The 27,775-nt window shown below is 37.3% G+C and overlaps 1 protein-coding gene across 1 annotated transcript in view; it reads left to right on the top strand.

The window, feature by feature from the left end:
- Window positions 1-27,775, top strand: part of COL14A1 (collagen type XIV alpha 1 chain) — a 115,738-nt gene that overhangs the window by 33,500 nt on the left and 54,463 nt on the right. Inside the window, exons 6-19 of the mRNA XM_027645619.1 lie at window positions 2,470-2,625; window positions 3,315-3,434; window positions 4,769-4,933; window positions 5,329-5,490; window positions 6,896-7,044; window positions 7,758-7,887; window positions 12,608-12,753; window positions 14,088-14,217; window positions 17,377-17,516; window positions 19,123-19,249; window positions 20,221-20,360; window positions 23,407-23,539; window positions 24,698-24,769; window positions 25,494-25,645. Of these exons, the coding sequence (XP_027501420.1) occupies window positions 2,470-2,625; window positions 3,315-3,434; window positions 4,769-4,933; window positions 5,329-5,490; window positions 6,896-7,044; window positions 7,758-7,887; window positions 12,608-12,753; window positions 14,088-14,217; window positions 17,377-17,516; window positions 19,123-19,249; window positions 20,221-20,360; window positions 23,407-23,539; window positions 24,698-24,769; window positions 25,494-25,645 (1,922 nt within the window). The remainder of the gene's footprint in view (window positions 1-2,469; window positions 2,626-3,314; window positions 3,435-4,768; window positions 4,934-5,328; window positions 5,491-6,895; window positions 7,045-7,757; window positions 7,888-12,607; window positions 12,754-14,087; window positions 14,218-17,376; window positions 17,517-19,122; window positions 19,250-20,220; window positions 20,361-23,406; window positions 23,540-24,697; window positions 24,770-25,493; window positions 25,646-27,775) is intronic.

Here is a 27,775-nt window from a genome sequence, read left to right as displayed (position 1 = left end):
AAAAGCTTTTATTCACAAAGCCATCACTACAGGATTAAAGAAGCCTTATAGGCAAAACTTGTTGATATGAAATGATTAAGACCCAGAGTAATAACTGGGTTTCATACTCAGCATAAGATTTTAGAAGTAGAGAAGGAAAATACAGCCACACAAATCCTGTTATTCTCATTGGACTGTATGATTAAACTGCTGTGATAATACTGAAAAGGTACATCTGTGCTGTAATACAGCTGCTTGGATGTGAATCAGGGGTCCAGTGCTTTCATTCTTCCTGGTGTTGAGCAACATTTTAGTTTGCCAAGAGTTCTTTTGAAGCTGGTGATGCTGATCATGGCCAGTGGGAGAATGGCACAATTGAACCTCATGTTAATGGAAGACAAATACTGCAAGTAATGCAGACAGATTAACAGGAAGTTTATTTGGCAAAGATATTTAAAATATTAATTTTGCCATGACCAGTAGGTTCCTATTAAATCACAAAACAGATTCAAGTCCCACTGAAATCAAGGGAATTTTTCCTGTTGACTTCAGTGACATAAAGATTTGGACCTCCATTGGATTTATCTTCCAATTTAAGATCATTTTTTCTGATGATTACTAAATGTTCCCCAGTGTTGATACATTAAAATGTGTTGCCAATTCAAATAGCGTTGTCTTGTACTGTAAAAATTAAAATAAAATATTTGTTTTGGCATCTTTGTAAGTGGAATTTTTGTCATGTGTTTAGAACTCATTCTGCACTGCTAGCTGCACGTAGGAAATGTTCCCTGTTCTTCTAAAAACATTTGTAGTACATGTTTAAGACATTAACTGTAACTTTATGGACTCGATTTAATGCTCAGTGGATTTGCACTACAGTATGGATCTAACTGTTAATTATTACCAATTGAAGACCTTCTGCACATCAGATTGTTGTTGCTTGTGAGACTGTCGTTTTGTATTTAATGAAAAGATTGTCATTGATAATTTGGTGTCAGAATTTTCAGTTGCTAGCCATGTGGTTTATTCCCTCTGTAACAGGAGAGCTTCTTTTGAGCTAATGTGAACACCTTTTGGATTATTTCTTACTGAATTACTTCTTTTATTTGCTGAACATCTCTGCTCAAGATCAGTTAATTTCTAGCACTGTACTTGGTGATTCCTGTTAGTACCATGTTAGGTGTTGGTATTCTTTGTGAACTAATTTATGAAGTGGATCCTGACACAAATGATGAAAAAAATTGGACTGGAGCTTATTTCAGTAATCTATATTTGTTTTTTACTGTATTCAGGACCGTGATTTTCATCCCTAAATGGTTCATGGTGCATCATATCTTTTCTACTAACCTGCTTTGCTTTGGCTTTCCTACTTCCATCCTTATTCTATTGTCAGTCTGTTGGGGAGTTCGCTCTATTTGTACTTCAAATATATGCTCTTGCTTGTTATACCTGTGTAACATCGTTCCTTTGCTTTCCTTCCCTACAATATGTGTCCACTGTTTCAGCAACTTTACTTTCACAGTCGCATAAACACTTCTGTTGCATGTGGCAGTCGTGCCTGAGGTTGTAGAAACCTTTTCTGTTCTCTTACTTCCCTTCCTGTCATTTTCTCAAACTGGCACTTCTGTTTAGGCTTCTCAGTTGATTTATTGTGCAATTTGTGTCTAATCTCTACTTCCACTTCCTCTGATTTACCCATTGGTTTGTTAAACCTTAGAGACCATTAACATGCATCTCTGCAAATTCTCATCATTTTTTTTAATGCTCTTGTATTTTTGTGTTTTACGTAAAACTTCATGTGGTGCTCATTCTCCTAGAGACTATGAATTTGAATCTGAGGTCTTTGCATTTTACCTCTGCTGTATTGAGTGCCTGCTACTTAGGTTTAATACAGCAGATTCAACTGACCTCCAGTTTTGCTCTAGACTCCCAGGGGTGAGATTCACTTCTAACTTCACAAGCCTACTGTGCCAGCTTATGGTTTTCTACAGAGCTTTTGAGATGTATAGAAACACCTGGTTTTCTATGTTGACTGTAAAAGGGGCCTTGACAACTGTTTTGGATGTCTGCATCTCTAGGTAGCTCTCTCTGCATTGTCTGTGCCTAAGGTTAAGTGTCATGAACTGTGTACTGGGACTGAAATTGTATATGTACACTGGGAATGAAAATGAACTGCTGGTTTGGTTGTGTTATATGGCAGTTAATTTTTTTCTTTCTCAAGTATTGTATTTTTAGGAAAAGGATTTATTTTCATGGGTCTCCCAACAGTAATTTTGAACACTTTGATGAAAAAAATGGAGTAGATAATGGCCAGACTGTTCTATTACTGAATATAGAACAAACACAATTAGTAATTTTGCTTATTTCTCACTTGGACCGTGGAAGAAAGCTTTAATTATTAAACTTAGTGGGAGGAAGAAGGCATATATTTATTGAGTTACAATTTTATTGTCGAATTAATAATATTGTTTTAATTTTAATGATTTACAGGAAACCTGTTTACCTGTAAAACTCCAGCAATTGCAGATATTGTGATACTAGTAGATGGTTCTTGGAGTATTGGCAGATTCAATTTCAGGCTCGTTCGACTGTTCCTGGAAAACCTGGTTTCCGCTTTCAATGTGGGATCTGAGAAAACAAGAGTAGGTAAGGTGCCATCGTTTTCCCTAATATTTCTTAGCAAAGTAAAAATGTTACCAGTTCAGGAGAGTTAACAGCTTAATGCTACTTCTTTTGTGCAAGATTCATCCTCGTCTGGAACTAGCGCTTCTGTCATAAGAGTAGTGCTGCTGCAGTGTTTGTATTCCTCACAGTTTACTGTGATCCTCAACTTAGGTAAATGCTAATGCAATGACAGTGGAAAAATAAAAACAGTGGAAACAGTCTTACTGACTTCAGTCAACATTAGCTCAAATCCTTGCAGTTTAATTTTCAGAGGAAGAATGTACCAGTGGATGGCTTTTCTTTTGGTTTAAACTGGCTCAAATGTTATATTTGTGATCCACTACTGTTCAAAAGTGTATTAAGTAAAACTTTTAAAAAAAAAAAAAGTCTTGAACTGTTAATAAACTGTGAAGAAGTTGTCTACTTGTTTGCTTCTCATTTACTTAGCACTTGAGCAAAAGGCTTTGAAAGTTAACTGAGGAGTTGTCACCCAGAATAACTTCATACTGTTTTTTTGTTGTCAACCAATGCAGTTTTTCTAGTATAGTAGCAGAGCTACTTACAGTAAGCTTGCTGTAGAAAGGTATTGGTAATCAAGTACATAAAGTGTAGATACTTCAAGAAAACGCACTCTGTTGTCCAGTGAATTACCTTAATTTCTGGTTCTTTAGGTCTTGCACAGTACAGTGGTGATCCCCGAATCGAATGGCATTTGAATGCCTATGGCACAAAGGATGCTGTTTTGGATGCAGTCCGTAATCTACCATATAAGGGAGGGAATACATTAACAGGTACAGTGTATGTTTTAGCTCTTTCTTTTTAATAAAAACATGTTCTGCTGCACAGACTAAGAAGTGTTAGTGCTTATTATGAAGGGTAAAAAGGATAGGGGTTTTGCAGCTTGCTAATGGCTTTATCCAGTGTCCCTTAAGTCTTTTCTAAGTTCTTGTCCATTTGCTTTACTGGATATCAGGGTAGGGTCTCATAAAACAAAGTGTACATGAACTCTCTGTGCTAGAAGTAAAATCTTTTACCTGCTAGGAAGAAAATGCAAAATCCATTCATAATGTTCATGCACATGGCTTTATTCTGGAGAAGGAAAGAATGTTGTTTTAATATCTGACAACTGGCAGTACTAACTTTTCAAATGACCAACTGGGGCTTTTAGATTTCCATTGACCTTTGAGTAGTTAAGCACTTAAGCCCAAGAGACACTTAGTGATGGATAAAGGGGGGATACCTGACAGTCTCTGAATACAATTCCAGTGTCATCAAAGCAGCAGTTAGTAATGTTGGCTGTCTTGCCAGGAGAATGATATATCCAAAGACCCAGACATAGCTTTGACTAAAGTGCTGTCTTCCTTTTTTTTTTCTTCCAGTGGGTAGGGAAGGCGAGAAAGAATATGCAACAGCCTTTATTTTGGTAGAAGGAATGATTGCACAGGGACAAAGGGCAGAAGGACTCTACTGTGATTTTAGGAATGAAATTACTGTGTGCTAGGAAGTAGTAAATTATCATGATTATTTTATGTGGGTGTTAGAAGAAAGTGAGTTAGGAACCTTTGCTGCGGGAGACTTAAGAGAGTTTTGAGATAGGAGCTCATCGTGACATGTCCTGGAGTTGTTCTTCTTTCCCTTTAAATACTTAGATTTTATTAAAATCAGATTCTCCCTAAGCTTAAATAAAACTCTTCTTCAGCTTTTAAATCAGAAGGAACAAACAAACAAAAGTTAAGATTGTCTGTATCATGGGGATTTACTAAGCTATTCAGAACATGTGCTTTCATATAAGCAATGTAGGTAGAAGGAAAGGGAACTTCCTGTTCTGGCTTGGTAGAGTAAGAAAAAAAAGATGATGCATTTGCAGGAAGATCAATTTAGGTTTCCACAGCCAGTTTAAAGTACATTGATTGATCAACTGGCTGTTAAAAATAAATGCCATCTTCTTTGTAGCTTAGGCTCCTTGTTGCAATTTAATCTTTCAGTAAATAAATTTTTTTATACTTATTCTTCATCAAAAGGTTCCTCAATTTTTAAATTGAGTGGAAAAACAAACACTGGGATATTAGCAAAATTAATGGACATTTTCACCTCTTCAAGTTTTTAAAAATATTTTCTGTTTTAGGTCTTGCCTTAACTTACATTTTGGAAAACAGCTTTAAGCCAGAAGCAGGTGCAAGACCTGGAGTATCTAAAATTGGGATACTCATCACTGATGGGAAGTCCCAAGATGATGTTATCCCTCCTGCTAAAAACCTCCGAGACGCTGGCATCGAGCTGTTTGCTATTGGTGTGTATTCTGCCATATCCGTATATTGTGTCCCATTATACCCTGGTGTATTTGTATCTGTTACTCTCTAATTTAAAGAACTATTCTTTTCTGTCTGTATCAATTAAGTATCATTGTTAATTTATATATTTTAATATGTTCTCCAATTCATTGCTGCTGTAATTGGAATTTAGCAGTATATATGGATGCTACATTATCAGGAGACAGCTGAAAAGATGCCACTTGTGCTGGCAGAAATGGAAGTCTTGAATTAACATCTTAACAACAGAACAATCTGCAGTTGGTCATTAAAATGAATAGAATTGGATATTGATAAGTTTTTATTAACAATCCCTGTGTATACAAGATTTTTTCTTTTTCATTGCAAATATTTTCATTTTTCTTTCCTATAAAAGGTGTAAAGAATGCAGATATAAATGAACTCAAAGAGATTGCTTCTGAACCTGACAGCACACATGTCTACAATGTGGCTGACTTTAACTTCATGCATACCATTGTTGAAGGTCTTACCAGAACAGTGTGCTCACGAGTAGAGGAACAGGAAAAGGAAATCAAAGGTGAATAAGAAACAAAACGTAATGTAACTTATGATGAACTTAGGGCTACAAGTTTAAGTTCTAGGTTGGCTTCTGGCTCTTAAGTCATGCTGTATATTCTGTTGCTTGCAAGAAGGTACATTGTCAAGGAAGTTATCTTCCTGGGTATGTTTTATTCTTGCTTTGATATCTGTGATCTTTTGCTCTCTGTCTTTGATAGTAGTAAATATTATGGTATTTGGTAGTACAAAAAATACAAAAATTCATTCTACTGTGACTATTTCAAAGTGGTGGGTAAGGAAATTCTTTTTATTATACACAGATCTGGGGATAAATTAGTTTAACAGCGGCACATGGAATTGTTACATTTGTGCTGTGCTTTCCATCTCCTAACTTACTGTTTTTATTATCTCATAAGTTTTTAGAAGTTTCAACTATTTAGGTTGCTTTGTCCCTTCCTGATGACAGCTTTTTTTTCTCTTTTTTAACACACAAAAATATATTTCAGCACACAAGAAAAGATGGTGATGAAGAAAATTGTTCTTACATGAAAAAGTTTCCACTGACTACATTTTTTTTTGCTTTTCTGAACGAAAGAAATGGCTATGCAAAAATGTTGCAATTTGCCAGAGAAACAGTTCTACGTGAGGAAATCCGTTCTGAAAGGCTCCAGTGGATTTTGTTTGTATTCTTGGTTTCTGATTCCTTAATATCAGAGAAATGCTGAGTGATTTTTCAGTAAGCTGGAAATATATATCAGTAAGGAAGTCTGTCTTTCACAGATATTTCTACCTGTGCTATGAAGAAGTGTGTGTTAGTAAGGCTTCATTCCATCTTTTTGCTCTTTTATTCACCTGAAGACTGGAAGAAATACAGAACACTAGCTGTGTCTTGTAGAGGGAGTAGTCAGTTGAGAAATTGAGAGGGAAAGGATGAAAAAAACATAGAGAGATGAGACATCTTTGTGGAAAGGAATTCTTGCCAGAGAAGGTGACTGTTCACTGCATCTCTTCAGTTGGCTGACAGACAGCATATCAGTTTCCATCCTCAGAGGAGCACAGGAGATCACAAGATCACATATGTGCTTGTATGTTTTTCATAACTGGGAAAAAAGCAACCTAGAACAAAAAAAACCAAACCAGAAAGAAGGGTCTTGATAAAGTGATGTGAGGAAGGACAGGAAGGCTTAGTTTTGTGTTTTGTCTCTTTCATTTAAAGGTTTATGAAAGACCAGGGAAGCTTTGTCCTGGTGAAACTCCATGTGCAGTACTCATTATGACTTATTTGTTTCCTTGAAAATAACCTAAGTGAGTGTGTAGTAGCCACACTACTGATGAGGAATGATCTTTAGAGCTTCAGCAAATACAACAAACCAAATAATCATTATGCAGAAGGGAATAAAAAAATTTTGTTGTCTCTAACCTAGGAACAATTGCTTCACTTGGGGCTCCTTCGGATTTGGTCACATCAGAGGTAACAGCTAGAGGATTCCGGGTTAACTGGACCCATGCGCCAGGCAAAGTGGAAAAATACAGGGTTGTGTACTATCCCACTCGAGGAGGACCACCGGAAGAGGTAACAGGAGGAAAAGCTTCCCAGAAATTTTTAATGCAACAGCAGCAAGTAACCAGACAGGAGATCCATGGTCTTATTTTAAATCTATCCCGAAATTCCTTGTGTGGGCTCTGAAGCCCACTACAGAAAGGAGATTGATCACACTGGGTGGTGACAAAGGTTAGGTAGTAGCTAGGCTGCTTTTCTGTCTGCAATGTAAAGTAAAGGAGTAAAGTGTAAAAATAAGCACTTTCAGGGGATGGGGTAAAATCTCTGCATTTTTCTTACACATACAGTTACTTGAACCAGTTCTGTAGATTCCTCCTGCACCCATCTGTTTACAAGAACAGAAGAGGTAGGACTTGATGGCAAGGCAGATTTTCAGTTCTATGAAAATAATTATTCATAAAAGAAGATGATATGTGTGTACATTTTGGGACATTTACAATTTGTCCTGCAAAATTTGGAGAGAGATGATTATTTGAGTAGGACTTGAGCATTTTGGAGACAAGGAAAAATGCAGTGGAACAAGTTTCTGGCTTTATCTGACAACTTATAAAATTGAATGGAATGGCGAAGAGCAAAGGGATTGAACTAAGATTATATTTTGTCTCCTTTTTTCCTTTTTACTAGAAATGCCAATGTAAAAATTGCCTAGAAGAGGAATTGATTGATTTGAGGATAATATGGTTAGTTTGCTTAATACATATTTAGTTAAATTTTCTTTTAAACAGGTTGTGGTAGATGGAAGCATATCAACAGCAGTTCTGAAAAACCTGATGTCTTTAACTGAATACCAGATAGCTGTATTTGCCATATACTCAAATGCTGCTAGTGAGGGCCTCCGTGGAACGGAAACTACACGTAAGTATCTTTAGCATCTTTGTTGCAGATTTGACTGTCTGCATTTTATCAAACTGTGTATTTCTTTTTGAAAAAGAAATACAGAAGGGAGTCTTTTTCAATTTAGCTTATTTTAGTGCATTTGCCTTAAATTAATTTTAGTTTGAATTAATTCTGGTCTAAGTTCCTAAGTCCAAATTCTCTGTGAATATTTAAACACTGAGAAAGTTTTTATCTCTGGGATGAACTTTGAAGTCGATTGTTCTGAACTCTAAATTGGAACATTCCTAAGTTTTGGGTGTGGAGCCAAACTTTATGAAGTAGGTTTGTGGCTGAAGATGATCTTGTGAGGGGAGGATTAGGTGGGACCAGAAATACCTGCATGTGATTTCCAAAGATTTTCAAAGATTTCTGTATGTTTCTTCATCAATGATTCAATTATTTTCTGTCTGTAAAATGGTGATTTGGGATATTGTAAGACAATACATTTACAGTTTCGGGTATTTGTATACAAAATGCAGTTACTTTTAGAAAATATTACAGATACTAGGAAAGGAAGTAAAGAGGAACTTTAGGATTCAGACTGGGAGACAGGAAGTCCATATGTGGACTTATGTCCCTATGGGATGTATTAATAGCTGATACCTGCTGGAAGATCAGCACAGTAGGGCTAAAGCAATCTGCAAGACTTCTAGAGCGCTTTGGCAACAACTTCCTGACACAATTGGTCAAGATGCCAGCAAGGGAAGGTGCTCTGCTGTAGCTGGTACTTAGAAACAAGGAAGAATTGATGTGGGGAGGAGGATGTTAAAGTCACAGTAGCCTTGACTGTAATGATCATGAGATGGTGGAATTCAGGATTCTAAGAGGAGGGAGGAGTTTAAAAAGGAGGACCACAATTCTGGATTTCAGGATAGCAGTCTTTAGTGTCTTCAGAGATGTGCTGGGAAGAAGCTGAAGGGATATGGCCCTGGAGAGAAGAAGGATCCAGACGAGTAGCTTGATACCCAAAGATTGCATCCTACAAGGTCAAGAAAGGTCCCTACTAACAAGTAGGTAATCAACCAAAGGTGACTGGAGACCAGCATGGATAATCAAGAAACTCTTAACAGAGCTCAGATATAAAAGGAAGTTTATAAGAGATGGAAGAATAGGCAGATGACACAGAAGTACAGAGTTGCTGTCTGATCTTGCAGGGATAAGTGTAGGAAAGCCGGGGCCAACTTGAAGATGAATCTGGCAAGTGATGTGAAGAGGAAAACAAATTTAACCTTATGTAGTTCAACAAAGGGAAGTGCAAAGTCCTGCCCTGGGGAGCAACAACCCCATGTGTCAGTACACACGGAGGGATGACCAGCTGGAAGGCAGCTCTTCAGAGAAGGACCTGAGGTCATGGTAAACAACAAGTTGACTGTGAACCAGCAAAGCACCCTTGTCACAAAGAAGGCCAGAGCCTTCTGGATCATGATTGAAAGTGAAAATGAATCATTTTCGTTAGAAAATGAATCATTTTCGTTAGAAAATGATTGTCAGCAGGTTGGGGGAGGTGATTCTTGCCCTCTGCTCAGCACTGAGGAGACCATAGATGGATGCTGGGTCTTGTGCTGTGTTCCCCAGTGCAAGAAACATGTGAACTTACTGTAGTGACTACAGTGAGTCTACAATGATTAAGGGATAGGCACATCTTTTGTAGGAGAAGAGTCTGAGACAGCTGGACTGTTCAGTTTGGGAAGAGAAGGCGCAGGTGATCTCACCAATTATGTCAAAATCCCTGATGCAAGGGAATGAAGGAGAGTGAGTCAGATGCTTCTCAGTGGTGCCCACTAATAGGACAAGAACCAATAAGCACAAATTAAAACCCCATGAAATTAAATTTGAACAGGAGAATATACAGTTTTATTGTGATGGTGGTCAAACAGTGGAATAGGTTGTCCAGAGAGGTTGTGGAGTCTGCATCTCTGGAGATATTTAAAACCCAACTAGAAAAGGTTCTGAGCAACCTGCTTTAGCTGACTCTGACTGAACACGGAAGTTAGTTAGACCAGATGATTTCCAGAGGTGACTTTCATACTAAATGGTTATTTGATTCTGTGCCAGTGCTGATCTTCGCGATCTGAAAATAAAACATAATAATATAAAATTATTTGAGACTTCTCAATTGGTCTCAGTCTCCCAAAATGTCATCTCCAGCCATATTATACCCCACAAGACAATGTTAGGACCTGTTTAATTTATTGAGGCAGAGGGAGCAGTCACATACTGAACCAACAGGATTGTTTTGTACTGCACCTGGAATTCCTTTGAAGTCACCCAGTCAAGTTCTGACGGAGCCCAGTCCTGCTGGCTTTCTGAGATGTGATCAAATCACACCCCAAGGTCATGCAGCATCAAGCAGTTTATACATCTGTCTTTGATAGTGTGTTGGAAGTAATAGTCTGACATGTGCAAGTATTAATCACTCCACATGCTAAAATATCTGCAATTTTAAAGTATTTTTTACTATCCTAATGGAGAATTATGGAAAATTGTACTTTACATTCCTGCCTTTGTGTGAGATACTGACAGATGAAAGTAGTCACCAATTGCATTTGTGTTCATATAGAACACTGAAAATGGTTTACAGGTATGTGAAATCTAAACGGATGTATGTATAGGCATAATGTACAGATAATTAGAATGTTTTGTGACTTTAATGGTTGCTTCTAACTTGAAATAAATATGAAATCCATTCAGCTTTTAATTTTGCTGCAAATATATATTTTACCTGGTTTAGTTTATTCTAGTAACATGGATAAATTAAACTGGCTAAAAACAACTGGAATAAACTAAACCAGCATTATCTACTAGATATTCATATTTGAGATTCTGAACTCCTCAGCTGAAAATTCCAGTAGAAAATACCACGTTTTATTTCCAATCACCTCTTCATTAATCTATTATTATCATCTAGATATATTATGTAATATATCTATTGCTAGGATATCTTCCAGTTCCTGTTGAGAGAAAAAATACAAGTCACAAGTTAGGAGATATTTTTCTTATGGATTTTTAGAATCAAAATAAGGAAAAGGACAGGTGATGGATACTCTCTCTCTGATTCTGGGGCAGTTTGAGTAGGAATGAGACAATGTGGAACCAAATGCCTTCAGGATATCTCAACATGTAGTTTCTTGCTGTAAGTATCAGAGATCTGAATGGAGCTCTGAGCAAAGAGTCTGAAGTACACTTGAAAATATTCATGGACAGTTTCTCTCTGTAATGAGAGGAGTTGTGGGAATTCATAGGAATATAAGTCAACACAAGAACAAGGATTTAAATAGGAAGGAGGTAGGTTATTAAAGGTTTGGAAGTGTAGATGGGTAACCTGGAAGTAGAAACCTAAAGAGAGGCATAGGTTGAAGTTCTGCCACCACTTACAGACTGAGTGAATGGCCTCAATGAACAAGAAAGTATTAGGCTGGCTTGGTGTTATACATGGGGAGTTAAGAGCTCTGTTAGAGCTTGTTGACCACAGTATAAGGGATAAACTATTTCTTAGAGAAATCAGCTAGACAGGGTGCAGGTTTTGTTTGGACAAGGAGGTTAGTGAAGCTCTGTGATTGTAGTTAGAATTTGTTGCTGAATCTTTGTTTGCAGATCAGATTCTTCAGAAGTATGCAAAGAAGAGCTTAATAGCAGCTTAACATCCAGCTTATTATGGTCTCTCCGAGTTCCTGATATTAAAGGCTTGATATCAGTTAGCAGTAGCCTTCTGTTTTTTTCAGACCCTTTCAGTCATTTTAGGGACTTAGAAGTTCCAAAGGAGAAGTCAAAGTTCCCTCATATCTCTCCAGTGACTGGATATTTTGGTGGAATCTGTAAATGGTGTAACAGCAGTTAAGAGACCATGGGATGTTATTTTGTGAGAGGAAGAAAGTGAGGACAACAGGGAAGTGCAAAATGGTACTCTAAAGAGTTACAGAAATGCAAATAAATATTCAGGAACCCAGATTGGTGCTATGTTCTGGTATCAGTGCCTTAAATTCACAAGTAAACCTCCTAATATTGGTTGAATTTCACTCAACCTGCTCTCACTTGCCAGGTTATTATTCACCATGATTTGCAATGGATGATCTTGCCCATATTTGCATTATCCCACTGACACAGGCCTGGGAACCAGTTTGGACAGTCCAGGCCTTAAACATCCAACAGTTTATAGTCTAAATATTTTGACATGTGCAATGTGCTCATCCCGGATTTTCTCCAGGGTTTTGTACCTCGTGACTGTCACACCCATGCTCTGGCTTGGGAACTATTCCTAACAAGAGCCATCTCTTAAAAATGCTAGTGGTTCCTAATAGCAACTCTGCATATTCTTCAACAGCGATTGGTAATTCTCCTTCAGATCAGGGAGAAGGAAGGGTGAGATCAGAACAGAGCAATTGGTGCAATTTGGTGCTCAAAGAACAGCAATCTTCCTGCTGGAAGTATTCAGAGCCATTTACGACAAATAGCTGAAATGCTTTGTAAGGCATAGCTCTTCCCTGGCATTAGAATTGGTTTAGGTCATAATTTCCTTGTTTGTCTAGTTCTGCGATCTCTTATGTCCCAATCATCTCTTCATAGTTGTAGCATACAGACAGTACTTCCATGCGTGGAGATAGCTGTATGCCTTTGTGTTTCCTGGGGTAAAATAAACTCTTTGAATAATAGCTGGTTGTTCAAGTGAGACAACTGAATTGGCTCTCTTGTTCCACTGTAGTCGCCTTGCCAATGGCATCGGATCTGCAGTTGTACGATGTGTCGCAGAGCAGCATGAGAGTGAAGTGGAACGGAGTAGCGGGTGCCACAGGTTACATGATCCTATATGCTCCCCTCACAGAAGGATTGGCAGCAGATGAGAAGGAGGTGATGTATTGTGCTTTCATTTGTGTAGCAGTTATTAAAAAAATCAGTCTTTTAAAGAATAAACTAGTACGTGTCCTTTAACCTCCAACTTGATCGGCAAATACTTTGCAGTTTTTTTCCATGACTACATCAAGTACTGTATATGTTACAGACTATGAATAAAGTGCAAGTGCCAGTTGGTTATTTTTATATGTCGTTGTCATAAAAATGCAACAACTTCAACTGAATTTAAGTGACCCTTTTGAAATTATGTATGAGATGATACTGTAATCATTGTATAAGACTAACACTCAAAGGAAGAAAGAAAATAAAGTAAAACTAAGATATTTTCTAAGTGTGCTATCTGAAGAATATGAACTTTAGCCTTTGTTCTCATCAGGGCCTTTAAATGTAAATATCATTTGTAGGTCTGACCCTCATTGTTTTTTTCTTTTAGTTCTGTTCAACCTTTACTTTTAAATTTAAAAATAATACCTTCCATCAAAAGTGATTTTAGAACACATTATTTAGAAGAAAAAGAAGGTGGGATAGGGTAAAGTCTAGTCTTTTGTCACTAAAATAGTAAAACCAATAGACTTTTCTAAATTTGCTAGCATAGTTCCAACGGAACTTCTGATCTAGGATTTTAAAGTTTTTATGCTCAAGTTTCCGTATGTATAATTAAGATTATGTACAACATCTGCATTCAAGCAAAACCACTCAAAAGCATGCAGAGGCATGTGAGCTTTCAGTGCAGGAAGCTACTGAAAACTGGTATAGACTTGTGCTGTCTGATAAATGAGTGGCTGTGAGCGCTGTATTCTGTTAAAAATGGGGCCTCCCTGAGAACTAGGTGGTTCAGAAGACCTAAGCTTTACCCTAAAGAAATAAATATAGTCAATCCATGTGGCTCTCTGTGAAAGGTGAAGAAGGAAAATGATACACACCTTAAACAGCAACAAATCTGATCCTCAGTGGGAATGGAAATCAACTCCTCCAGTGATTTCATGTGATTTTCAGATCTGTGACCGAAGATGAAACAAAAGGTAGCTGGGAATGAAAAGGCCTTAGTAGCTGCTTGTTCTGGAGAACAAGCAATTTTGTTATTGCTGGTATGAGTAGTGACTTTTAAAGCCCTCTTACCTATGTGTTGGCTTTTGGCTTTTTGACAATTTTGAGGTTTCAATTATTGTGCAATATCCCCAAATCTTGATCAAAGTACTGCAGACACAGTATCAGACAAACGCTCAGCAGAGCATTTGATCACATATCTAATTTCAAGTTTGTAATTAGTATTCTTTCCTATTATGAACTGTTTCAGAAATAATATGTCTTTTTTTTCATGGGGTTTTTAGATAAAAATTGGGGAGGCCTCAACAGATCTTGAACTGGATGGACTGTTGCCAAATACAGAATATACAGTCACAGTTTATGCCATGTTCGGAGAAGAAGCCAGTGATCCCCTTACAGGACAAGAAACTACATGTAGGTAGCACATATGTATATTCAGTTCAGTGTTAATAGGCCTTCCAAACAGTCTCTGAACATATTAGACCAGGCATTTGATTTTAAAATCTGATTTGAATAGTCCATTGAGCTCTTAACTGTACTTCAGTTTCTCTGAGTGAATGCTTAATTTACAGAGGCTGAGGATTTCTACAAAACAGCTTGTTTTCGCAACAGGATTGTGAACTTCTCTCTCTTGTTGGTAGTGGTACTACGGTTGCCCATGCTGATCTTGGTGGAATTACTGACAGTTTTCCAAACTTGCTGACGGTGATTGAAGGTCATCACACAGCTCTAAATTGTTTGGCTCTAAATTGAGATTGCTCTGTTTAGCCTCCTGTAGCTAGAGAACCAGGTGTGTGGGGGAGCCTGCTCAGAAGGAGAAAGTCATTGCTCTGGCTCAGTAGTAGTACAGACAGAAAAGAAGCAAAGACAAGATTTCTGTCCAACCCCTGCTGCCCAACATCTGGTAAACAAAGGGTTGGAAAGTGCCTGTGCACTCATGATAGATGATGTGTTTTTAATAAGCAGCAAGAATTTTGCCAGCTAAATTCTGTCCTCAGCAATCTGTACACAGCCCTTTATGTCAACTCCCTAAAAAACCTCAGCATTTGGAAGACAAAGGATTTGAAAATAAGTGATTGTGCTGCTGCTGGGCGATTTCTGGGACTGCGTTCAGTGACATCTGTATTGCTCCCAGCAGGGGAGTGAGTGCATCCTCTTGTTTTGTACTCCTGGCATGAGTGACTTGGGCAATGTGAAAGTGACTTGCATTTAATAGGTGAGAGAAGTTCAGGCATGTGAATGCTAAGAAAAGGAAAGCCCAGAGCAATTGCTTGTAAGGTCAGCAAGCAATAGGGGAAGGAGCTCTAGGAATGGTGTTTGCCGGGTCTTCTCTAGGAGGTCATTTGTAGACAGACAAGTGTCAATAGTGAATTACTGCAACCTGGGCATGTTTGTGGACTTGAAATGAGTGTAGAGGATTCCCTGCTGGAAGATCGAATTTTTGGCTCTGTCCCTTTCTCCCTCTCTTTGTGTCTCACTCCTTGTCTCACACATGCCTCCATGCCTGCACCCCCCACTCTGGCTTTTGGTTAATATCTGCCCAAAATCTGGTTTTCATTTCTCCTAAACAGTAGTTTATGTAGTTTATGACTGTGCCAGCCTGAATTCACTTCATACCATATGATCTTGGAGACTGCACAGCACTAAACCTGACTAACACATTGGATGGAAGATCACATACAAATTCCAGATACTTTGGCACAAACTGAGGTTTCCTGGCCGCTGTCTGATCACAGAAGCTAGTAACATATATTAGTCAGCCCATCATATTACTGCTGCTACCAGACCAGAATAAAAAAGAAAGCCTAACTACTCTGTAATTTTCATTTATTTTTAGACTGACACAATGCAGCCATCTCTGGTCTTTAGCACTGTAATATGAAAAAAGATTGATTCTTTCATATACAGCTATTCAATTAAGGTCTCTGCTAACAGGCTTTGATGGATCAGGCAGTGAGGCAATCTAGGAGGAAGAAAGCTCTTGGTGATCACACCTGTCAGTGTTCAACACTTATATCTTCACTGTCCATATTCTGATTTAAGCTACTTTTTTTTTTCTTCTTTTTTTTTCTTTCAGTGGTTATTTCTGGCTTACAACTTCTGAATAGGCTTCTTAATATTTTCTTCCTGGAGTTTATATCTGCCTGAAGAGTGATCTGCCAAATTTGCTGTAGTATTACGTGTAGTATCTGATAAGCTGTATTTAGTAAATAATAGTCTACACACTGTATCATCTTGGTTACTGTAGCAAAACCTTTCTCCATGCCAAACAGAGACATGATCATCAAGCTCCTTCTGGGGTGTAGTTTCATTTTGGGGCCAGGATTCATCCAAGACTCACTGTAAATATCACGTAAGTCTGGCATCAGGACTGCCTGTCTGATTGAGAGCAATGCTGTCAGGAGATTGGTTCCAAAAGAGCTGAGACTGAAGCATTTTGTTGTATGACCTGGATGGTGAAATGCATTCTACAACTGACAGAAAGCAGAAAGGAAAGCCAGCACGTGATACTCCCTTCACCAGACTCAGAGGAATATACTGAATGCCAGAATGTGTGGCAAACCCATTTAGTACAATTCCAATGTGTTCCCGTCTTCTCTATTCTCAGAGCCAAGTTGACTGTTCCTCAGCTGGTTGCAGATTCTAAATTGATATATGGCTAAAGATCCCACATAATATATGAGGGGTTTAAAATCTGTGCTTTTTCCCATGTGCTCTTGTGTGAGGGAAGCAGCTTCTGAAGTGCTGATATTTATCTGTCCACATGGATTGGAGAGGAGTGCGTGTGTGAAGGCAGGAGGGATAGGGAGAGGTTTCACAATTCAGAGGAAAGTAGCAGATGTTGGGCTAATACAGAACCTACTGCTGAGAGTAACAGACAGCACAAATTGCTTTCTGTGGTGTGACAGAAAAGTGGGTGAAATCTGAGACTTTCTCTTGCATGACCTCATTTTCCTTCAGCCCATGACAGTCAAAGAATAAATAGTAGATAAATATGGCTTTGACTGGGGTTGCTGTTAGGAAACAGCTTCTTTCTGTAGTAAAAGAGGAAAGATCAAGTAAAGGTAAAAAAATAGCATGTTTGAAAATCTTCTGAGCTAGTTATACTTTTTGGACAAACTTACCTTTATGTTGGGAACTTTTAGGATTCAGAAAGTTTTTTGCCAATATACTACAGTCAAGAAATATATTTGCTGGGATACACATAAAAACCAAATGCATATAGGATAAAGATCTAGTTGAATTAACTTAATTCACAAATGCTAACACAAATTTATTGCAAGCTTTATGTAAGCTAGGTCTTACTGTGATATCTGCAATGAACAATAGCGTAATTTCTTTGTTTTTCAGCAGTATTAATTGAGATGCATTTAGCAAAACTGAAAGTTCTGTGCCAATGAAGAGCTAAGCCATTTTACCTGCCTTTAAGTACTTTTATATCTCTATTGATGTAGGTCTTTTAATAGAAATATTAGTGATAAAAATTTTTTTAATGGAAAATATATTATTTATTTTCAAGACACAGCTAAAACTTGGAATCACTTTCATGGTTTTATCTCTTTTATTTTCAAGTGCCTCTAAGTCCACCAGCAAATTTGAGATTTTCTGACGTTGGACACAGTAGTGCTAAGCTAACATGGGATCCTGCTTCCAAAAATGTAAATGGCTATCGCATCATGTATGTTAAAACAGATGGAACAGAAACCAATGAGGTAAATTATTAGCACCTCTTTTTCCTTAACCAATCTCAAACCTCCCCAAACTTCTGTAATTATTAAGGATAATGTTTATAAACAAAAGTTACCAGCTTGCAAGCTGTAAAAAAAGATTTGCTAGAGAATTCTGCAACTTGGTGCAAAGAAGAGTTTGTTGATATTGGATGTATGTATTTGTGGGGGACAGTACTCTGAACTTCTTACATATCAGAACAGTCATTTGCTGGGGCACTACTGAAGGAAACTACTCAAGTGAACAATGGTCTGTACGAGCATGATCTTGACTAAATGTGTGGTATGCAAATATTTATTCTTGGTTCAGTTCAGATGATAAGCCTTTTGATGTCATGGACTCAAGCTTATTCAAAAAGACTGAAGGCTTCATCACATTTCCTTCACATTTATTGCTCTAATTATATATTGAAAACTCTCTTCCTAGAAAAAGGATTTGGCTTGAACAGAGTGCTGAGATGATACCAAGTTGTTCTAACTTACACTCTTGCATTTAATAATTTGCTTATGCAGTATTTAGTTATGACTTGTTTTTGAAGGTGTTTTATAATACCTTTTAGCAGCATAAATTCTGTGATACAGTGAAAAATGTGGTGGAATGATTAATACAGAAATATTAATGCAGAAATCTGAAAAAATACAGAATTTTTAAAAAGTGCGTTTGATTATGAAAACAGTCCAGATCCCTTACAAAATAAGTTGTCATGGATAACTTAGGCCTCAAAAAAAAAAAAAAGTCTTTAATAGTAGTTACCTGTGATTATGTTTCTTTTGGGACATATCTGGCCTTTCATCCATATAAGATGGAATATTTGTATTGAACCTGAAGAAACAGTTGCCAGCTTTGGCAGGGAGCATACCAGTGCAATGTTTTGTCTTTTCTTTCTTTTAGGTTCCTTAAAATTTAAATTAGAAATCATTTGGCCTCTTGCTATTGATTACCCTTAATATAGATAATATGCCTGACTGTACTCCTCACAGTGGTATTTGAACATCTCAAGCTCCCAATACTTATGCTTTTTATTGCAAGTGAATGTTCAGTTCACTTTTCCTTTGCGTCTGTTCAAAGAGCAGGTGGCATTTTTTTGTTTGCTCTGTATTGGTAGCACTTCCTCTGCGGTGCTGAGCTACCATGGCACTGAATAGTTGGACTGATAAGCTGTTTATACAGCTTTGAGTTTCGTGTCCCTGGCAAAGTCAGTTAACTGCATCCTGGAGAGAGACCAGGTGTAACTGTCATGTTGTCTCTTGGCAAATGTTAAACGTGATGGTTTATGCAGTCTTTGTCCATGATAAGGGGTTGGATTTAATAGCTCAAAAAGTCATCAGTGCTGATGCTAGCTAGAGTTAGGCTACCAAGTCTGAATTTTCCTTTTCCATGGTTTGTCATAAGCAAAATTTTCCTTTTCTGTAGTTTGTCTATTTTAACTGATTTTGTCAGCTCTTATGGCCCTGAGTTGCTCATAGTTTCACAGAATTTCTCTAGTGATTACATGACATTCTCTTTCTGAATGACTATTACCCAGCAGAATTTCAGACACTGATAATGTATTGTGTGATCAATATCTATTGCAAGTTATACTTTCTCTAGATGGAAGTTGGTCGTGTTTCAACCCATACTCTCAAAAGTTTGGCACCCCTTACAGAGTATACTGTTGCAATTTTCTCCCTGTATGATGAAGGACAATCTGAACCGCTTACTGGCAGCTTTACCACGAGTAAGTATTGCTGAGTTTTTGAAGGCTTTCCAAGAAGAAATTTTATACTCTCTTACGTTATTGGAAAGTAAGATTAGTTACAGCAAGTGTCTCTGGCTGTGAATTCAGATATATGGAATACTTTCTGTTATTTTCATTGGTGTTTTTGACTTCTTTGCTCCCTTATTGTGGAGTCAATTGCCTCTTTACTCACATGAGTAATCTCTTGACATCATGAAAACATCTCCACAGCATTCTGAAGCATTATTCAGCGTGATGGCATTTGTATCTCCAGCTGAAGTTTAATGAGTTTTGAATCATACGTTTAACCAGTGAACTATTTAGGCACTAAAGGGTAGAACCTTATATATGTACAGATGAACTACATCAAAAGGAGAAAATACAAGGCATTTAAGGTTCCTGTAGTTTGTGTAGCATAGTTATAGTTTCTGTAACTGTAGTTCTGCATCAAACAAACAGCCGATGACACATATTAATGCTTTCCAGCATAACAATGGGAAGAGAAAGACTTTGAGGGAGGAAAGAGAAAGATGAGGTGAAAGAGGAAGGAACAAGATAGGTATGGAACAGAGGTTGATACTCACATGCAAAGTGCAAATGGAAATAGATAAAGAGTCCAAAAAGGGCAGAGGTTGGGGCTTTGCTTTGAGATGGAAGGAAAGAGCATGGTGCATAGAGCTCTGAGCAAAGGAGAGGGACTGAGGGTTGAATGCAGCTCCATCAGTGGAGAGAGGACAAGGAGGTTCGTCCAGTTAGAATAGGTAGAGTCTACTCCCCTTCCCAAACTACAGACCCACTTCCCTAAGTACAAGTAAGTGTGTAAAGAATTCGCTAGTGCCTTCGTTGTCTACCTCTCATGTTATACTCTTTTTAACAAACTGCAAGTAAAATGGTATGTGTCTAACATTGCCATCTGTGGAAGTCTCAGAGAATAATTTACTCACACTTTTCTTTTGTCTAATATTTTGCAGAAAGAGTTCCAGCTCCTCAGCATTTGGAAATTGATGAAGCATCAACAGATAGTTTTAGGGTCAGCTGGAAGCCCACCTCATCAAATATTGCTTTTTACAGATTGGCATGGATTCCTTTGGATGGGGGGGAATCCGAAGAGGTAAATTGCCTTGACTTTCTGAGGGGGTGAAAAGGAAGAGCGAATTCCATTCTAATGACACCTATGCTGCAACTTTTGCCATTTAAATATGTGCAGCTGATTTACAGAGAAATCTGCCCCACTGCAAAGCTCTCTAAACAAAAATCAAACCAATATTCCAGTTTTGTTTTGAAGAGGAAGTGAGGAAAGAAGAGATTTTTTGTGAATAATCAGTCTTATCTGTAATGTGCCAACTGCCACAGAACTAGCATTGTCGTTTGATGCCACTTCAGTTTTTAGACGTTCATGTTCTTCACTTTGCTGTAAAAATGGTGGCAGTAGCTGAGCCAGAGTAGTATAAAGCTCAAAATTTAATTAAATGTGCTTGCCACAGTAAAGTTGCCTGTGAAGCCTTAGTTATGTAATGTTACAAAGGGAAAAGTTTACAGACAGTAAATTTGTTATATTGTTCCTTTATTCCTCTTTTACAGTTCTGTCTCTTTTTCCCCCTCATGCTGTATCTTTTGCTTTAAGCCCTTGCGTGTCTTATCCATAGTGCCCTTTTCAACAGATGGAATTTTTAAATGATTTTTCATCCCTTTAACTCTTCCTTTTTTATTATCTTTTTCCAGGTAGAAAAAGACAGACACTTTCTCTCAGTTTCCCAAATTTTCATAGTCTGCCTCATTTCCTGTTTCCCTTTCTTTCTTTATTTACTCATCATTTTGGCTTCTTTTGTACTTCTCAGTATTTAATGACTCTCATACATCTTGCTCTCTTGGCGTCAGCAGTATGAGAAGAGGCCACATCTGCAAGCTGTTTATCTGGGTACAGAATTCAGGGGGAAAGATGACATTTCCCACCTGGCCCTAGGTTTCATGAATTGTTTTGTCATCCATTAGGGCAGAAAGCAGTCAATTTAGCTTAGATTATGTGTCATTTTTTTCTGTAAATTTAACTTAGCCTAATTCTTTCTTCCCTTTTACCCAGTGAGAGGTATTCATGCAAGAAAGAAAGAAATTAGAGGATTGAGCAGGGAAAAAAAGGAGTTGGCAGATGAGTGAGTGGACATAGGTCGTTCTCTAGCACTTTCTTCTGCAGTAGATGAACTGATTTGTTTCTATTTAAGTTCCAGTGAGTAGCTGCAATGAACCCCTTTAAGACATGTACTTTTTAAAGTGAAATTCAAGGCATCTGTGTTCTTTCAGTGTGAGAATAAATTATTAAGAAATATTTGAACTGCTAATGTTCCACTTCTTCATTGTATTCACTGTGAACTGCTGGAGGCCCTAATATTTTACCATATTGAAATATTAAAAACGCCCAAGCTGCTTTCTTGTTCTCCTTGCATGACCTCTCTAATGGGGTCAGGTCTAGGATAGCACAATACCTCTGGGCTGTTCCCTCTTTAAGCTTCTTTCCCAGCTAAGTGATCAGTCATGCAGAGAAACAACATGCACTCCCTCTGTCTTTATTCCAAGACCCAACTTGCCAATTAGCTGAGTGGGGTCAGGGGGTGGTGGTGAATTACACACCTCTCAGTTCACTTCACCCACACTGCTGATGGGTGAGGAGAGGGTTCAGTGGGCTGTTAGCACTAAAAAGCCAGAGTAAATTTAAGAGTGACCTTTACAGTAGAGAATGCATGCTGTTATACTTGTGTGCTTTTTTCTGGTTTTTGTCCTGCCCACTTGAAAATTCAGCACTTTGTGATGGTTTTTTGTGGGCTACATTGGCAGGGAGTGGAGGGTGATGATTCAGAAAGTATGCCAAAATTAAGTGTGAGACAGTAACAATGTATAGATATTTTATAAATATTTGATACACAACTAGAGGCTCTGGGGAGTTGAAAAGGAAAGCATTGCCTATATCTACTTAGTATACAGCTAATTTCACTCAAAACTTGTTCCTGAAATTTTCCTGAGAAAATCTGTGCCAGAAAGTGCGCAGCATGGGATGCCGGATTCATTACTTGGTAGTTGTAGAAGGCATAGCCCCAACTCATTTCTTTCTGCTTTTGATTTTTGTATTTGAGTTCAGAAGGTCTGATCTCAAATTGTGTTATGGGTCCCTTTTCCCCAGGACCAACTCAGGAAATATCCCGTGGTAGTTAAAAGAATGAAGTGGGATTCACTGTTTCTGCTAACCACCGCGGTAGATTGCAGCACATATCTATTGTTTGATTTTCATTATAAATCTAACTTTGATGTTGTGTAAACAGTGACCACCTTTAAAACCTTGGCAGTGTTAACCTAGAAAAAGGCTGTTTTATTGTAGTATCTGTTTGCATAACCTAAAAACTATTCCCAAAACTGGTCAGCCCATTTTGCCAGAATTACTGCTCAGGCTCCTAAAGCAGTCTGCTTTATCGTCCCTTTCGCTCCAGCTCCTCCCCATCTGTTGATATGTTCCAATAAAATAAATGAAACACAAAAAAATCTGAAGTGATACCTTCTGCTTACAGTTAACATTGCACATGTGAATCTTCTGCTGCTGTCAAAGGTAGAAATAAAGAAAATTACTGTTTAACACTTCACACCATATAGCAAACTTCTCATCAGGACATCTCTCCTAATCCCCAAGTCTGCAGCAGATATTCTTTCAAGTTGCATTCAGAAATGTGGAATCATAACTGGGATTACAGTTCTGATATATAAACAGCATTTTGTAAGGCTGTGGAGATGCTGAATGCATTTGTCGTAACAGTGCTTGAATGGTATGAATGTGAATGAAAGTTAATCTACCTTTTTATATTGCTTTAATTGATAACTGTTTTGAATTGTAGTAATTTTTCAAAAAAAAAAAAGCATATGTTCAGCTTTAGCAATTAGTTAGTTTTGGGTGAAAGCATGAGACTATACATTTAAAATATTCTTAAGTGTTTTTTTCCCAGATGTGCTCTGTGATACTTTTTATTTCAATATGGCTAATACATTTTTTGGGCAGATCTGAGTGTAGATATAATTTATTTTAAAGGAGAATTAATTTTCCTTCTTTCATTTTAGTCAGTTAATGTAAATTAATCAAATGCAGAACTGATGTTCTTTAATCTTGCTGTGTTACTTAGGTTGTCATAAATGGAGATGCAGACAGTCATGTTATAGAGGGTTTGTTGCCCGACACAGAATATGAAGTTTCTTTGCTGGCAGTTTTTGATGATGAAACTGAAAGTGAAGTTGTTGCTGTTCTGGGAGCTACATGTAAGACAAACTCTTGATTGTAATTTTTAAAGATGTTTAAGTGATTTAGATTTGATGCTTATAGCTTATATATAAAATATGGTTAGCTTTGAGTAGCTATAATATTGAAGAATGTGGTGGTTTAGCACCAGGGCTTTGCTGACTGTATTTTTTGCTTTTCTTGTTTAATATTGTGTGGAGATGGCTTTGAATCAAAATGGTGGTTTGGCTCTCTGTCTGACCTGTGGTATTAATAACCTTTGGAACTGGGTAGATATTGTTCCATCCTACATTTCAGTATTTAGTCTTTGAACAAGGTTCCTTATGAAAAGATATATCAGATTTTTGAAGGGATGTGTGTTAAATGTTTCAAAGTAAATAATTTACAGGAAGTTTGTTTAAGATGTTTGGAATTTTCAGTATTTTTTTACTTTTTTTATTTATGTAATTTATACTCACTAGTGGTGAATTCACTCCTGCCTGAAATAATGGTCCAAAACAGCTTACATAGGCATCCTGTGACATTAACATGACAGTAACAAAGATAAAACTTGACAGTCATGTACAGTGTATTTTATGGTTTATAATCAAAACAATGGCCAGTATTTCAGGAAGATTGTTCTATTGTGTTTTTATGGATAATGACTTGGTTAAGTAAACAGCTGTATTTCTTATGTATAAGTTCAAAACTTTATTTGATTTTTAGTAACTTAATAGCAGGCCTAATCTTGAACCTTCTATTAAGCAAGAACCTTTACCCATTGCAATTATGCTAATGTTGCCCAGTGTTGCTGAGTGTACTTTCTCTTTTTTACTTGGACAGAAATAAAGCATTCTGAAAAACTTTCAATTTAATTAATCTGACAACCTCAACAAATGGTCAAGGTGGAAGTCATGATGCATAGTTCAACCAGCAATCCGGGAAAATATATGAATTGTTACTTAATTGTAGAGTTTATAATTATGTCTTATCTGTAGATCTAAATGCTAATCCTGCAAATATATGGGCCTAAAGTAACCTAAATGAATAATTCCCTTGTAGTCTCTGAAATGCCTGAAGCGTGGGGAATACTTGTACGTGTGAACAAATAGCTTAATTGTCATAGTTAGAAATACAAGAAAAATACTGTGACTTCCACATCTTGTTGAATTGTTAGTGAGCTGAGTACTGTTTTTCAGTTGCAAGTTCTACCAGAATGCCTTCTACGGCGACTACTACCAGTGCCACAACGTCTGAGCCCACCACAGCAGGTAAGCAGAGCAACTGCTGCAGTTTAAACGCTGAGTGCACAGCACTGAGGCTCCCCACAGGCACCACTAGGTCTGGGGGCAGAGAGCTGTGATACTGCTGAGGAGCTGATAACCCCAGTTTCTGATGGGAAGGGACACCACTTCTCCTGCACCACCCTTCTGTGTGTGGACAACTTCCTGCACCTGCCACGTGTGGATGAGGAGCCAACCCATCACATAGTGTAGGGACTCTGAATGATACCAGTGGTATTATGTAGGAGTACACAGATTAATTTGGAAAATTAAGACAGAATTTATCTTTCCCTTTATAAATACGAGCTTGGAAACTCTTCAGAATTTCATTTAGTTTTGGGCGTTCTGTTTCTTTTCCCTGGAATTAGACTGACCTTTAAGGAATAATGTTTCTGGATTATTTATCTTCTGAAGCGTTGTAGTTTTGATTATTCTAAAGCTCCATAATCCGAGTAAGATAAACAAAGCAGATGGGATAATATATGTTAATGGCAGTATGGAGTAATTGTTATTTTAGTAAGTGCTTACAGTTTTTATGTTATTAAACCCAAGTATGACTGAAGTATATGGGTTTGCCCCATGAAGGACGTGCAGACCCACCATGACTGCAGCAGAGCTTGCAGCTACTTGTTGATAATTAGCACAATATCTAAATTATTTCAAATCTAAAAATAGAGTTGAAAAAATATTAATTAAATATTTTTGGACTTAGTTTTTCGAACAGGAATCAGAAACCTTGTTATAGATGATGAAACAACCTCAAGCCTGAGGGTGACATGGGACATTTCAGATTATAGTGTCCAGCAGTTCAGAGTGACCTATCTCACTGCGAAGGGTGACCGTTCTGAGGAAGCGGTAAGAATGGTCTGTATGGCTTTTGTAATTGCCTTCATAAGCTTGTTTAATAATTGCTAAGATGTGATGTCTTCTTATATGACACTTTTGTTGCCATTAGTAAAGGATCTGTGTTTGGTATTACTGTGAGATTGAATTTCAAAGTTCTGATTGTATAGCACCTGCTGGACTGCAGGCAGCACCAGTCAAATGTAAGATCAGGGCCCAGTCACACAGATGCTTAATGAAGTCACAGTTAAAAAACATGCTGGCTGTCCTCTTTTTCCTGTATTTTTTAAATTTGTCCAAGTTTGGGGTTTTATCATTTTATGTTTAATTTTATTTTTTATTCCTAGGCCTTTTTCTCTCTTGTTAAATGACACTTAAATATTTGTACAGGACAGTCATAAGTAATTTTGGTTTTCCTTCAGCAGTTTTACTCCTTCCTGAAGTGTCTTTATGTTATGCTAAAGCAATGTAATTAAAGTTTAAATGCAGAGTTTTCATACCTCTGGTTGACCTGAGCATGTCACAATAAGGACAGCACTTTTTAACCTAAGCGCCTAAGAATATTTGCTCTTTTTCTAATACCATGTGATGGTCAAAATTGAAGTTGTCCTACACAGAAAAAGCTTCTGGTCATCTAGACTTTGGAAAATATTTGAAAGAACGAAGATTCCTGCAGGTATTCTTTTGAGCATATAGCAAACAAAAAACCAAAACACAAGCAAACAAACCAACAAGAAGCCCTAGCTGTATTATTTTAAGATTTCACAAATTTTGAGATACTTTCAGAATTCTGTGAGACCAAGTGCCTCTTTAAATTATTTTTAAATTAGGGAAATATTAGTTTTGCAGTGCTTGGTTTCCACTAAAACTAAGTTATAAAATTTTGGGATGGCTCTATGTAAATACATTTAAAAGATTAAGTTGTATATTTTTCAAGGTTATTTTCTTAGTAAATAGCTCAGTATGCAAAAGTACTCTGCACATCATTCTCCCTCTGTGTCTGCCATGTGAACTCGCTTCTGTTGATATAACAGTTATGTCAAAAATATGGGCTATTCTTTTTGATGTCTAGCAGCTGACATTTTTAGCCCTGTATCAGAATATATCAATAAAAATATTAAAATATCTTTTTTCTAGGAAAATATGAATCAGTTTTTTACATTTTGATTTCATTCATCTTTTATGAGACCCTGCTGGAAACTTACTTTTTAGCCATCTTTCAACTATAATCTGAAAATGAGTTTTCAATGCAGTGGTGTCCCTTTGGACTGGGAAACATGCTTTATGAATTTACCTTGACTATATGTTAGTATAGTATATAGTATAGTGGAAAACTTGCACAGTGTAATGGCACAAATTGTACTGTTCTTCTGAGAATAACCCAAAATTTCTGAAATTCAGATTTCAGATTTACTGTTTCAGCTCTTGAGTTCAGTTGGATGGTGTAAATGTCATTCTGTTCCAGTATTCAATGACTGTTATTTAAAATTAAATTAAAACTGTAGGAAAGGTATTCAAATTGCGGCTATCAGAAGGATAATAGACCTGATTGAAAACCTCATTAAAGAAAATTATATAACTATATTATTGGGTAGGTACTTGGCTCTAATTCTACAAAATATTTAATTTTAAATACACTCCCAAGTCTTATTATCTTTGGTCACCATTCAGCAAACAGATTAACCCCGTTTCATCTTTGAAATTAATCACGTGCCTAAATACTTTACTGAATAAGGAATTATGTAAGATTATACTTAAAATTAAGCACACTTTAAATGGAAGGAATGTATTTTATCACGTGGCTTCAAGCACCTGAGAGGTGCAACACAGATGTCAATAAACAACACAGATGTTCAGTTTTTAGGGGACTCCTTATATGTTTAAGTACATATTTTAAGCAGAACCCAAAGTTTTTGTGGAATTTGGGCTTAAATGTACTATAGCGTGACAGTTCTGTGGTGAATGCTTAAGTTTTTTGGCTCTGATTTCAGTGATATTATAAGTTTCAGTTACGCCTCCCTTTCCATAAAAATATTAATAAGTTTTATAATTCTTTATGCAATTGGCTGAAAATCAGGGACTAGAAAATGTAATAGAATACAGAAAGGTCAAGCCCTAAATTGCATGTATGTTCTTGGGTGTGCTGTACAT

The sequence above is a fragment of the Corapipo altera genome, unplaced genomic scaffold (genome assembly GCF_003945725.1).
Source record: "Corapipo altera isolate COAL_440 unplaced genomic scaffold, ASM394572v1 51, whole genome shotgun sequence".
Lineage (NCBI taxonomy): Eukaryota > Metazoa > Chordata > Aves > Passeriformes > Pipridae > Corapipo > Corapipo altera.
Note: the sequence above shows the minus strand (reverse complement) of the source record. Positions and strands in the feature narration are given on the sequence as shown.